The sequence below is a fragment of the Microtus pennsylvanicus genome, chromosome 10 (assembly GCF_037038515.1).
Source record: "Microtus pennsylvanicus isolate mMicPen1 chromosome 10, mMicPen1.hap1, whole genome shotgun sequence".
NCBI classification, from domain to species: domain Eukaryota; kingdom Metazoa; phylum Chordata; class Mammalia; order Rodentia; family Cricetidae; genus Microtus; species Microtus pennsylvanicus.
In genome coordinates, this window is record NC_134588.1 from 82,388,248 (window position 1) to 82,402,983 (window position 14,736).

Below are 14,736 nucleotides of genomic sequence, written 5' to 3' on the forward strand. Positions count from 1 at the left end.
TCTTCCGTCACCATCATGATGGTTACTCTCAGTCATCCAATAGACCCTCGGAGAATCTGGGCCTCTGGACATTCCTGTGAGGATATGTCTTGATTAGGCTATTAGAGAGAAGACCTATCCACTGTGGATAGTGTCATTCCCTGGGCTGTGATCCTGGACTACATAAAAAGGAGAAACAAACCGAACAGCAGCACCCATTCCTCCCCCTCTGCTTCTGACTACATCTGTAATGTGGCCATCTGCCCCATGCTCCTGTTCCCACGTTTTCCCTACCACAGCGGGCTGACTCTTCCCTGGAACTGAGAGCCAACCCCTTTTTTCCCTGAGCTGTTTTCTGTCACGGTGTTTTAAAACAGTAACAGAAATAATTAAGACAAAATATCCTGTGAGGATGGAGAGCGAAGGGGGCCTTCTGCAAGATGCAAGGTGCAAAGGGATCAGACCTGAGGAAACTGAGCTGACCAGAGCTTTGACCTTTGAGTTTTAGCTTCTAAAACTGTGGCATTTTTGTCACAGAAGTGTGACTTAACCAGACTAAAGCAAGGTCAGAATAATAGTGTCTTAGGCAGTTCAGGCTGCTTTAACAAAAAAGCAGTGGACTAGAGGCCAAGCTGTGGGCAGATGTGAGCCTGGTGAGGGCTCTCTTCCTGGTTTGTAGATCAAAGGCCTCTTGTTGGAAGGGGGTGTGTTTTTGTTCCTTCCTCTTTTTGTAAGAGTGTGAATCACATTTTGGAGATCCACCTTCATGACCTCTTCTAAACCTAATTACTCCCAAGGATTCCCTACTTCAAACAGCATCCAGCTGGAGACGGGGCTTCGGTAAACACGTCCTGGAGGGACGGCATCAGTAGTGAGTGGTGGCATAGAGCTAGTAGGTGAGGTGTTACTGATTGGACAGGAAACTTTGTACAGTGATAGAAATATTCTGTTTTTTGTTTTTTTTCCATAATACACAAAAATCCCCTGAGTGTCACACTGGAGATGTAAGCACTTGACATACATATAAAATCGCAGCCTGTTGGGGCTAATCAGCACTTCGTACCCCTCTTGACTTTTCTCCATCAGTTTGGAGAGGTTTATCAAGGGCAGCATAGGCTCTGGCATCACAGGTATAGCAAAGGGCTGAAGGATCGAGGTACGTAACCCCACTTCTGGGTCTCTGGGAAACTTTCCAGCTCCCAAAACAGTTTTTGGAAATCCTCAGACCACAACTATGGAGCCAGATTTGGTCAGATGCTAACAGCTCTTTAGGAGACTCAGGCACTAGGGAAGGAGCTTTAACTCCTTCATGTTTCCATGTAGGCAGCTGCAGCCAGTTTCTTTGAAAATCAGGCAGAGCCTAGATCTGCTCAGCTGCTGGCCAATCCCACGGGGCAAAATGCAGAGGAGACAGGAGAGCCAGTGCAGGGCTTCTTCATGAGGCTTTCAACCTTACAGACACCCTGCACTGAAGCAAATCAGGCAGAAGACAACTTACTCCATCCTTCTACATGAAACGTTCTAGATGGTGCAGCATTTAAAGGGGTGTTGGCACCTTGAGACAAAAATAAGCATCTTCCCCAGGTGGTTCACATCCCTCTCTTTCCACACCCTTGCTGCCTTGATCTGCTTTCCTTGGGTATTTGTTACAATGGCGAGGGAGTAACTAATACAGACAGGAGGAATCTTCTCACGTTTTTTTCTATTGCCTAGTTTGGAAGTCCTGTATGATCTGCTCAGTCATGTGTAGTAATATGGAGCGGCGGGGCTGCGTCCCCAACACCCCAGCCGCCTGCTCGGCTAGCTTTTGCCCCAAAATAACAACACACAAACTGTATTCATTTAATCACTGCTTGGCCCTTTAGCTTTAGCCCTTACTGGCTAATTCTGATATACCGATCAACCCATCTCTAATAATCTGTGAGCACTGGTCTTATCGGGAAGATTCTAGGTCGGAGCTTCATCGCGTGTGTCTGCCCGGGAGCAGGGCATGGCGTCTCTCTCAGGCGTCTGCTCCCGAGAGGAGAGCTGTGGAGTCTGACCTCATTTCCTCTTCCTCCCAGCATTTTGTTCTGTTTACTCCACCCACAGGGCCAAGCAGTTTCTTTATTGCTTAACCAATGAAATCAACAGATTGATATATGACACTCCTACATCAGTCATGGGCTGTTGAGATGGCTCAGCTGGTGACTTGGTACCAAGCCTGGCAACCCCTACCCAAGTTCAATCTCCAGAACAAATCCCCACAAGCCACACACACACACATACACACACACACATGCACACACAATACAATAAAAATTTTAACTTCTCAGGCAAAATCTGTAATATTACAAGCAGTATGCAGTATGCATGTCATCAATGCTCAAAGTACTGGGGAGGGGTAGCAATTGCCCTGTGAACTAAAGATTAAGAGGCTTGTCCAGGATCACACAGTGTTCATGCCTTGGTTTCCCCACCCATGATGGATATAACCTGGAACTATAAATTTTCCCTCTAAGCTGCGTTCTATCATGCTCTTTTATCAAAACCACAGTGATGAAGCTAGGACGATCCCTTCTCTTGTGGTCTGCACACGCCCCCAGCAGCCTCGGACCTCAGTCCCCATCGCCGTCTCCATGTGACTGTGTATGAAGTGTCACTGCTGCAAGCTGGCCCTCCCTGCTGCCATCCAGGAGACTGAGTGGGCATGGATCTCACAGCCTACACTTTACTACCCTTGGCCACCTGCCAGATGTTGCCAACGTCACCTGTCCCCAGAAAATCCATTGCTATTCTCCTTCCACCTGCTCCCCACCTTCCTTCAACTTCTCATGGAACCCTTCCGTGACTCGACTCTCTCTCTCTCTCTCTCTCTCTCTCTCTCTCTCTCTCTCTCACATCCCAGAGTTATCACTACACAATAAAGCTTCTTTCTTAAAATCCATCTGCTGCTCTTCACTTCTCCTCTCTGTTGGTGTCACTTTGAGCTTCACCAGTGATCGCTTCCTTTGCCTCTGTCCTTTGTCATCTCAATCCAACAGGCAGAGGGATTCAGTTAAAACCCGAGTCAGACTGTCTCTCTTCCACCCTAGGTCTCCAAAGGCTCCCATCTCACTCAGAGGGAAAGCCAAGGTCCTTTCCATGCCCCATTGAGATATCCTTCCTCCTTCCCCACCCCTGCTCCCTGTGGTCTCCTGTAGTGACCACCTCCTCTCCACCTCCCCTCACGCCACGCTCTTCACTTCCCGTTGAGCTCCACACACAGTCAGGCCCCACTTCTCTTGAATGGAAACCATTCCTAGGAAATGGGAAAGTCCAGACAGGAATCAAAAGGTCACATGTCTAGGAAAGTGGGAACTTGGAAGATTCTCGGGGGTCCTTCCCTGGGGATTCCCTCTGGGAAGGAGACTGGTCAGTAGAGCTGCAGAGATTTGCTGGACCCCGGAGCTGCCTGCACGCTGTACAAAGAGCTAAGTGTGGCCGCTGTCGCTCATGTTGGGGTGTGCCTCTTAAAGGTGCAGCTGCTTTTCTGCATCCTCCTCCTCCTATGGTCCCAATAATGACTCACTGACCCACCAAATTGGACCTTGGTGCAGTCATTACTTTGGTCAGTCGTGGGTTCCTTTTCTAGGGTGAGTAGACACGTGTCTGTCACACAGCCATGTTCCATCTCTTATTTTTGCTGAACTCCCGTTGTTCCATACTCCCTCTCTTTGCCCTGCCTCTGGTTGCCCTCCACCTCCCATAATGCTCTACCTCCTACTGAGGGCTGTCTCCCATTGTTACTCCTCCAGTTATGTTCCATTTCCTGCTGTACCCCACTTCCCATCATGCCCCATCTCCCAGCGTGTGTCACTTCTCCTTATTCCACCTCCTGCCATGCTCTGTCTCCTTCTGAGCTCGGGCTCTCATTGTTTCAGCATCTCCCTTTGTGCCCCGTCTCCCATCATGCCCCGTCATACTGTGCTTGGCCGGCTCTGTTCTGGTCACTCTGGCTCTTCGCTGTTCCACACACCAGGCTTGCTCATTTCAGAACCTCGCCTGTGTTATTTCTTCTGCCCAGCTATCCTCCTTACACAGACTCTGGCTCTTCTAGGGAAACTGCGGTACCACTTAAGATCGGTTTTCAGCCCCCGGCCCGTGTTCCCAGCTCTCTCCCTATCTCATTCTTTTCTCCCTGGCCTTTCATACTCTAATGGATCATCTCTTTGTCTCCCTCACTGCCATGGAAGCACTACGAGGTCCCAGCTCGACTATCTTCATGCTGTACTCCTGGTCCAAAAACAGTTTGGGGGCATATAGTAGCTGCTCATTACACGTGTGTGAGCTGAGTAGAGCTGGAAGACCGGAAGCTTGAAGCATGCCTCTCTGCCAGCCTCCAAGTGCTCTGGGAGGTTCAGGTGGCCAGACTTCCAAGGGCTCCCTCAGCCCCTCACCCTTAGAAAGGCAAGGCTAGTGGACACCAGGAAAGAGCACAGCATAGCCGGAACTGTTGCAGGAGGCTGAAGGTGTTGACCGACAGCTGGCTCCTGGCATCTGCATCACCTTGGCAGCCTGTTGAGCCAGGGCGGAATTCTCCTTCCTGCTCCTCTGGGTTGGGAGAGGACGCCTCCCTGTGAATAAGGCTCAAGTCTGAACTCCAGGGAGGATGCTGTTTTGGACTGGCTCTCAGGGTGATGCTTTGTGGTTGTGCAAAGCCTGGAACAGTGAGGGCATTAGGACCAGGAGCGAGACTCACGCTTGGCTCCCATTGTGTCTGGCAGAGGGTTCATGCAGAGCTGGAGCTATGTGTGAAAGGAAACGGGGCAGTGCCTGCCGGCTTTAGGCTTTACGTCTGTTGGTCTGGCCTGACTCAAGGCGTCCAAAGGAGGATGTCTGTCATCCTGGCTTGACTGAATCCCCAGCCACTCGCCCCAGACATCCCATAGAACCTTACCATTCATGCAGAGGGGGGGAAGAAACACGGGACTAACCACCAGAGCAGAATGGGCAAGAGCAGGGTGAGAAGGGGCAAGCAACACGACCAGAGACCCTTTTCAGAAGACAATTGACAAACTCCAGAGAGGACCAGGGGCAGCCCCAGGCTCCTGTGGCTTTCTGGTTCCAAGGGAAGTGGTCCTACCCCTGCTGTTGGCAAGTGTTAGATGGAATAAAAGGAGCAGGTGACTGGCTGCAATGAACAGCCCAGACTCAATGACAAGCTTGACCTGATCAGGACCTGCTGCTCTGGGCAAGTGGCTGCGACATGCTCCTGAGGAAGAGACCCAGGAACGGACGCTGCAGACTTCAGTTCCTCCTGCTCTTGCTGACACTCGGATGTGTCCTGATGATGGTGACCATGCTGTATCCTCCCCCGCCCACGCTGCACCAGGCTGTCACAACCCAAGCCAGCAAACACAGTTCTGACACTGGGTATCGCCTGGACTATGGGGACTCCCAAGAATGGGTTCTGGAGGCTGAAGACGAGAGTGAGGAGTACAGCTTCTTGGACGGCCTTCTGCCCTTCATCTCCCTGCAGGAGGATCAATTGCTGGTGGTTGTGGCTAAGAGGAATCAGAGCCAGCACCTGAGACGGGGCAGCTACCAGTTCATCAAACACCCGAGCAGGAGGCGGGATGAGGAAGCCCCTGAGAGGGATTGGAGGACTGAGGAGGATGGGGAGGACTCAGAGGAGTCGCTGACCCCACTCAGCCTGGACACAGACCTCAACAAAGCACTCAGTGACTACCTGTCCCCGAGGAGAGTTCTGCCTGAGGTGCGGCACCCGATGTAAGTAAGACCCCTGCATTCCTTTCTCTGGTCTACTGTGTGATTCAGGGATAGCAAAGTCAGGGTGCTGACTATCTGTCATCTGCCTCTCCCATCCTTGGGACAGCGGCCCCTGAGATGTGGTCCCCATCAGCTTTGCTGATGAAGTGATAAAATTAAAGATCCTTAAATCCCATCTCAGACCAGCCAGATGCCTCAGATCCACAGATCCGCCTCTAACAAGTCCTGAAGGAGAGACAATCTCTTCCCAGTCCTAGGGTCTAGTCCCACTGCTAATGCCCCTGGGTCACGAGGCTTTAACAGGGAGATGGAAGCACAATTCTTCAAGGGTCCTCCCAGCTCTCGTGCTGGACGTTCAGTTTCTCATATTGGTTTATTATTAGTGTTTGCCTTTATCTGGGATCAAATAAGGAACTGCAAACATGGCAAGAAATGCTTATTTACTTCTTGCCGTGTGTCTGGTTTTAATCTAAGCTTTCTGCATGCAACCCAGAAGGCCCTAGAAAGTTCTCTGCATTACTTTAGCTTCATGCCTAGTTTGTAGGGTAAAAAGCAAGGAACAGAGAGGCCCCATGGCTTGCTTACTGTCACACAGCTGATAAGCTTCAGAGTAGGAATTTGAATTCAGGCATTTAAGCACCAGTCGGGCCTGAAGCACCACCCTCTACCACCCTCTCCCATCCCATCAAGAAAAGAACAGTTCCCATGCCTGGGAGCTCATATACTGTACTGACCAGCTCAGCCTGCTGGGTGCCCCACCCCAGAAGTGGGAAGTGTTTGTGACTTCCAGATCTGTGCCCAGGGAGATGGTGGTGGTTCATTCTCTAGCCCCTGCTTCCCCTCCCACCATGGACAGCCAGACACAGGCAAGAGATTGCCTACCCAAATCCAGACACAGTGTAGCTGGACAGCCAGAGTGGCCTTGGGCCCTGCCCTAGAAGCCACGACTCCACAGCCCACTGAGTTTCTGGAAAGCAAGCTTATCTTCTACCCCTGGAAGTGAAAGGACACATTGCAGTGACAGTTGGGAGCAGGGCCATGAGACTCTGGACCCCTGACTGCTCTCAGCCCGGCTGCCCCGTCACTGATTATCTATGAGCACAGATCTCCTGAGGTTGTGCGTCCTGGAGCACTCGCCTGCCCATAGTCCCAGCTCTGTGATGCCGACTTCACACCCTGGCTTTAAAAGTTCTGTCCAGAACCCCTCCCCCGCTCCAGTTTGAGGCTCCCTCTGAACTCACAGCACGCCATAGAACAGACACTAAATAGCCATCGCCGTGTTTGTTTGTGCCGTGCCTGCTTCTGCCACTGTGCCGAAAGCCTGCAGAAGGTCAGCACAGCTGCGCACGGCATGTCTCAGCAGCCAGCACACAGCTCCCTGTACGAAAATGAGTGCTGGACGAAGGAGCAACTTTCCAGTTCTGTCCGTGCGTGTTGTCATTGGCTGGGAGAAAATGGGAAGGACTTTATTCTGTAAACAGAATAAAGAAACGTTGGCTCTGGCTTTGGGGATGTGGGTGTGACTCTGTCTCCAGAGCACGCTGCATATGCACACTCTGTGTGTGAACTGCGCGTGTGCATGTGCACATATGCACTGCGCATGCACCATGTGTTGACTGCATATTATGCTATGTATACTAAATAAATGCGTGTTGTATGTAGTACCTGTGTATAGTAGTTTGGGGTTTTGTCCATGCAGGCTGTGTGTGGTGGTCATACCACCATCATCATAGGGCACAGGTGTGAGCTGTATAGGTATGGCGTCATGTGTGTCTGCTTGTTGTGGATGTTTGCTGATGTGTACAGTACATACCTATGTATGCATGGTAATCTATTGTGTGTTGGAGTGTGTATTATGTGGAACTGTGTGTGTTTGTCTTGTATGTGTTTATGTAGTATGTATGTGTGCTGTGCTGTGCCTATTGTATATGTATTATGTGCCTTTGTGTGCATAGTGCCAGTGTATGTATTGTAAGTACTTTATGTGCTGTAAATGTGTTCTATGTGCACTGTATGTGAGACAGATGTGTATGTGTTATGCATTTATTATGCAGTAATAGTAAATGGCACGTTGTGAGTGTAGTACAAAGTGGGTGCCTCTTGTGGCACAAGTGCCATGCACAGGTGTAGATGTGTGGCATACATGAGTAGACTGCACATACCTATAGTATGTGCTGTGTGCTTGATGTGATGTGCCCATGTACTGTGCCTATGTACATACGTATACATCATAAAACTGTTTATTTTCCATGATATACGGGGCACGGGTGTGTTCTTTGTATTGTAAAATGTTTCTTGCAATAGTCATGTGCTTGTGTTCGAGTGTGTTGCTTGTTGTGTGATGTGCGTGTGTGAACTGGGGGGAGGATTGGTGGTACAAGCAGATACAGATATACCTGGTGTGTTAGACATAAACAAGTCTGTACACTTGTATATACCTTGGGCAGACCACTTTGTTGGCTCTTTCTTCCCTCCATGGTAACCACTGCATTTCAGTTGTCTGGACCATTTTAACCCCGAAAGTCTCTGTCTCAAGTGAAACACATAATTGGGTTCTCCATCCCAGGGTTTTCATAGTTACCAGCGCTATGTAGCGGTGGACAGCGCCCTCTGCTGGCTGTCATCAGCGAGTGCGGTTGGTGCAGCCAGAGCTCCCATCTGCTACCAGACCCCAGATCTCCCAGCCCACAGAAGGCTCCTGGATACCCAAGAGTTCGTGCAAAGCCAGGCGAAACCCCTATCCTCTATCCAAGCTGGCAGCGCTCTCCTTCCCTCCACCTTCCAGTGGATGGAAAGACAAGAAATGCTGCATATAAGCATCTGTCTGTTGTGTGGGGCCCTGAGCTTTCCTCCCAGGGCCTCTTGTGTCCTCTCTCCCACACTCCTCCAGTCTCCAGGCTTCCTGCGAGCTCCTTGACTCCTAACCCAGACACATCCTTCTAACCTTCACCCAGACCCCGCCCTGCCCTGGCGTTTGTCAGTCCCCTTGCTAGGTTCCAAATCTCCTTTGGGACCATGGCTGGAGGTCAGTTTGCATAGGAGGCATTCAGGATAATCACCGATAATACAAGATGGAAATAGTAAAATATTAGTGTAAACGGAGCCAAAAGACAGGCTCTGGGACCAGGCATGATGGTGCACGCCTCTGCCTCCAGCGCTTGGCGAAGCGAGGCTACGGCAGGAGCATTGTGCGTTTGAGCACAGCCTGGACTACACAGTGAGACCCTGCCTCAGAACAAACGTCTCAGGAAAGAGAGGCAAAACTCTAGTGAGCTTTTAGTGGACACTTAATACACCCTGGAGACTCTAGTGAGTGGGGCTCACTTCCTCAATCAGCTTCACAGATCTGTGCAGCGGGTTTCGTTTTATGAATGAGAGAGATCAAGATGTAGAGAGGTGAATGGAGTGGTGCCACGTGACCTGACCGCCTGTTTGATGCCATCACGGTGGACTCTGGATCTGCCAATTCCCAGATCAAACCTGGGCAAGTCACCTAGGCTGCGAGCATTTAAGCTTGCCAGTCTTCAAGCCAGCCACCTCCCACGGCCCTGAGAGCACATAGGCTGAAGACTACCACAGTGCCCACAGTGGCACCTAGGAGCGGAAGTTACACAATGTCTCATCCGGGATGCTGGAGGGCTACACGCAACCTACAACAATGCCCATCTGGCTTAATACTTACGGAGCCATCCAAGCTCCCAGAAAGCTTGTTGAAGTCACAGGTTCAGGCATCCTCCATGGGCTCCTGGGTACCACAGCTGCTCTAGAGACTCATCCATTTTCAAGGGCGCCTTGTAAAGATCCCACTGAGGGAAAAAGCCAGACCCAGAGGCCCCCAAGGCAACATCCACGGGAGAGTGTAAACTGTGCATACCACCACGCTTTACATGACGGTTCAAACTCACTGTGATGGCTGTACTATGGGGAAGGGATACACACACAAACACATGTGCGCACATACACACATGCACACACACACACACGCACACACACACCCATACCCACACGCCAAAACACACAAGCAGTATAAAGAGAAAGACCCTTGATGGGAGCCAGAAGCTGAGTGAGGCAGGGGGTTAACTAGACCTTGAAACTGCTGGCACCGAGGACCAAGAGTCACACTTGTCCTGCTCACTAGTGTCCCACATTACTGACAGCCTACAAAGTTCTCCCAGTTACCCTTACCTCCACTCCCTTTCTGATTGCCCTGGCTTCCAGAGTAGATAAGGAGGGGGCCTTATCAAAGACACTCCCAGGGAGGCAGCGTTTTGCAGTCAAAGTCCAGGCCAGGGGCTCTGCCACTCTGTGTTTAATGTTTGTGTTACCATCCACGCACCCAGAAGGCTTGTCATAGGTCCAGGGTCCTCCATGGGCTCCTGGGCATTACAGCTGCTCTGAAGATGCTATGGGAACCCTGTTCAAATTCAACTCTCTGGGCCACATTGGCCAGAGCAGGGGTCCTTGAACTTAGAGCAGTGCATTGGCAGGCAGAGCTGGATTCAGGGGATTAGGGCTGCAGTCTGAGATGCTAAGCTGCAGTGGTCCACAGGCCCTACTTACCACAGCCAGGGGCTACACCAGCGAGTCCTAAGTATGTGCGCGGTTTGTTTGCCTACCATGTGTGTTAGAACACAGACATCTGGATTCTGCGCCCCGCCTCATATTTGATTCATCCAAGGAAAGTGGCTCTAGCATGCAGCCAGACTGAAAACCAGGGGTTTAATTGCACTAGTGGTCCCCAGCCTTGAAAGTATAGAGGAGCTGGAGAGGGGTGTCTTCTTCTGAGTCAGGATCAGCATGGGGAAGGGAAGCTTTGCTGGTAGCTGTGCGGTCAGGCAGACAGCACTAAGTCCATTCAGTTCCCTGTGATGCCTGGGGCATGATTCGCTGGCTCCTTCCCATAACCCCGTTTTATGGATGAGGAAGTTGAGGTTATATATATATTGCATATTCAGGAAGAACTAATGAATCAAAAGAATTGTTAAAGGGGGATCAGTTACTGAACCAGCAGATGACTTGGAGACAGCTGGAGGAAGTGCGGTCCTCAGAGATGTGACCTCACTTTTCTGAATCTCAGAAGGGACTGGCCCAGGAGTTGAAGCCTGTGGCCGCTCCTGGTCTCCTCTCTGCTGGCTATATAGGATGAAACTCCTAAAATGCCCTCAGCAAAGTGAGTGGAAGTGGAGTCTGGCTGTGTTACACCGTTTCCACTGCGCCACCAGCCATGGGCACAGTGAGGCTCCTCTCGATGCCCATAGTGGACGGAGCTCATCCCTAGGCCCATAAACCCACTCCAACTGCACATGAACTTGAACCCCCTTCTCGCCACTGTGCTTGCCTCACCCATGGGCCCCTTCTTCAGACCCTCTGGCCACCAGGAGCAAATCAATAGATTTCTGTTCCTCCTAGAACCATCTGGTATACTCTGAGCCACAGGACTCTGCCAGTGTTTAATTCACAATATATGGTTCTGCATTGAAGAGGTGTGTTGAAGGAGCTGGGCCTGCACACGCCCCATAGGCAGAGCCCACTCAGAGTTCTGTTAGTCCTCTGTGATACACCCAAACAGTCCACGGTGGTCTTCTGGCTTCCTAGTAGCTGAGGAGGTGGTCCATGCGGCCTGTGTGAATCCTGAAGACTGTGAGAGCTTCTTCGTTGGAGAGGAGGTAGAGCCTGTCCACACGGTCGCAGGAGACCCTCCTGGTTGTGATGGGGCCTACGCTCACTGCCCATCAAACCCATAGAACCCGTGTCTGCCTGTATGGTATAGCCACTCATACTGCCCAGCCATCTCCCCACCACTTCTCTCACTGTGAAGAAAAAAAATATTCTTAGGCCTGGTCATCAAACTCAGAAATTTTGGAAACAGGACATTCTTTGAAATTGCACCTTCTCAGAGTGTCTGCCTGCTAGAAAGGGACCCTAAAGAATCAAGAACAAAAGCCATTTTTAATCCCAGCACTTGGAAGGCAGAGGCAGGTGGATCTCTGTGAGCTCCACAACAGCCTGGTCTACAGAAGGAGTTTGAGGACAGCCAGGGATACACAGTGAGGGACTGTCTCTAAAAACCAAAAAAAAATTGAACAAAAAGCAAGAACAGCAAATCCCAAGACCGAAAGGGCCTTCGCAGCAGCTCTCGAAGCACGGCCATGGAGACGGACAGCAGCAGACATGTCCTTCCTGGGGCTTTGCGAGGGCCACTCAACCTCACAGCGACCTTTGTAAGCGGGTGCTGTCGTTCCCATCAGGAGATCATCACAATCTAAAACAAACGACAAGTCCAGGGTCATCTGCATAGCTGGCCGGTGACGGAGAGACTTCCGTGCTACAGAGGATGCTCTGGGAGATCAAACAGAAGTCAGTGGCCTGAATGTTCAGCTCTTTCATAGCTCCTGACTGCAGAATCCACAGTGACAACTGTCTGAAGGAGGCTAGAACAGAAAGACCGCCTCCTCCAAAGGGGTTGCAGCTGTGTCCCTGACTTGATGCTAAGCACCTGTGGGACTTGCTGCTCACAAAAGCTCTGCAATGGCATCTGTGGGCATTTCCGTCCTGAGGAGAAGGGAACCCTAACATGGAAGTGGCCAGTGAGGGTCCATGCTGCAGAACAGTTGGTAAAATAGCAGTATTTGGCCTGGCGGTGGTGGCGCACACCTTTAATCCTGGCACTCGGGAGGTAGAGGCAGACAGATCACTGTGAGTTCAAGGACAGCCTGGTCCACAGAACAAGTTCCAGGACAGACAAATAATAATAATAATAATAATAATAATAATAATAATAATAAACAAAATAATAGTATCCAAGAACCATGGTGGTCCATGCTGTGGTCTTACCTCTGGGGAGGCTGAGACAAGAGGCCTGGGGCTTCAAGACTAGCCTAAGCTACATAGTAAGACCTATCACATACATACATACATACATACATACATTACATACATAAGGGTTAGCCATGTAGCTCAGTGGTAGAGCACTCCCCTAAGCAAGTGAGCTCCATGCAGCACTGACAAATTAATAAATACATACATACGTACATAAACCATGACTGACAAACTGATGACGGAGCACTCACACTTGCATTGTTTTCTCACACTAGGCTCAAGTAGGAAAAAATCATCCTAATTTTTAAAATTAGGAAGCTGATACCTCCAAGCACTGAGCAAGGCCAGAAAAATGGTATAGCTCTTAAGGGCACTCACCGCCAAGCCCAAAGACATGAGCTCAATCCCTGGAAGAAGGAGAGAACTCCAGCAAGCTGTTCTCTGACCTCCAGGCATGTGTGTCCCCCCACCCCGTAAAACCCCACTAACGTTGGATGCAGTGGTTGCTTTTCTCATTTCTACGACTGAGAAGCTAACAGAAGCACCATAAGGAAGGGGGACATATTTGAGTTTCTTTTTGCTCACGGTTCATGGGATTAAGTCGACCACGACTGGAAAGGCATGGCGACCAGAGGAGCCTGGCTTCTCGCGCGGTACTGACTAGCAAGCAGTGTATAACCCTCAATCTTACCCCTAGTGGGCTGCTACCTCTGTTGCTGGGTCCTGGAGCCAGATCACTTACCAGCTATACAAATGACTCTTTGTCCACTCCCAAAACCTTATAGGGAGGACAGTTCCCTCTGGGTATGTTAAGATTATTTTGTTTATCTTGAGGATGACTTTGTTTATTTTGGTGATGATTTCAAAATTGACGATAGAGCATCAAAAACTTAGAAAACTGACGATTCGTGCTCATATGTTTATTTTTTCACACCAGGTTTAATTGTACAATGTTTGTAACTTCTTGGGAGTCTTAAATTATCACAAGATAAAAAATTACAAACTAAACCAGATATTTAAGTTCTCAGATAGATATTATTCCATGAAGCATCAACTTTTTTTTTTAAAGGTGCTGGGTTCAGCAGAGCAGAGCTCTGACATCTAAGGTCAAGAGTTAGAAGATGCAGTTGTAATGTGTGGAGATCTCTGTGTGGCTGGCTATTTGATGAAATCCCAGGAGAGCCACCGAATCGTAACAGTGATGTGGCTGTAGTGGGCCAGCCAGGGTTGAGGAGTGAGGGGCCTGGGCTGACTTCTCTGAAGAATCGCCTCCTTGGGGGCTCCCTAACTCTCTTCCTCTGCAGGTGTCTACAGCAGCACCCTGCAAGTGGCCTGCCTACAGCCAGCGTCATTCTCTGCTTCCATGATGAAGCCTGGCCCTTGCTCTTGAGAACCGTACACAGCATCCTGGACACAGCACCCAAGGCCTTGCTGCAGGAGATCATCATTGTAGATGACCTCAGCCAGCAAGGTAACTGAAGTTGGCTTCTGGATCACTGGGAGTGGTTGGCCTTCAGCCAGAAGGGAGGAGGGAAGGACAAGATGGGAGGGATGGGGAGTTCCATAAAAGAAAGAGTTCAAGGCCATAGACAAGGTTCCCAGGTTGTAGAGCTTCAGGTGACAAGGGAACAGATACTCCATTGTGAGTAATTTATTGTGTCATTGTGTTTTATCACAACAATAGAAACCTAAGACAAGCTTCCTCCCAAGTCCTCAGCTTCAGCCCTTCCTACTTGAGGGCATCTGGATCCTTGGCTAGCAGCTAAGCCACAGCCTTTGCATCTGTCCAAAACCCACAGCTGGAAGTGCCCGTGGTTTCTAATCTCCTCCACATCCTCTTCTCAGACTCATCCTGCCACTGGGTGAAACCTCTGAGTCAACACCTCAGTGGCTACCAGCTGCAGTTTCATGACCCTCTGTTCTTAAGCTTCTTGTCTGCTGTCTTCAGCTGGGATCTCTGGATGGGAGCTAAAACTGGAATGTAAGAGCAAGTGGTTTTCTTGCGCGGTGATCTTGATCTCAGTTGCGGTTCTCTCCTCCTCTGGTTTTCCACTCCTCCACCCTGTTGGCTAATACAGAGAATTAGGCACCATCCCAAACTTTAGAAATGACCGCCTTTAGTAACACATTGGAGGCTCAGAATCTGATACCCACTGGGGTCTCTAAGTCTGCAATGCTCATCACAGT

General features: G+C 50.1%; 1 protein-coding gene across 2 annotated transcripts in view; it reads left to right on the forward strand.

Moving 5' to 3' along the window:
• Positions 1 to 4,740: 4,740 nt before the first annotated feature.
• Positions 4,741 to 14,736, forward strand: part of Galnt15 (polypeptide N-acetylgalactosaminyltransferase 15) — a 28,755-nt gene continuing 18,759 nt past the window's right edge. Inside the window, exons 1-2 of one of the 2 annotated variants that reach the window (XR_012912092.1) lie at positions 4,741 to 5,730; positions 13,854 to 14,020. Coding sequence is in view for 1 of the 2 variants with exons in the window: in XM_075988795.1 (XP_075844910.1) it covers positions 5,207 to 5,730; positions 13,854 to 14,020 (691 nt within the window). In the remaining variant the exon portion in view is untranslated. The remainder of the gene's footprint in view (positions 5,731 to 13,853; positions 14,021 to 14,736) is intronic. The other variant, XM_075988795.1, reaches the window with a different exon arrangement.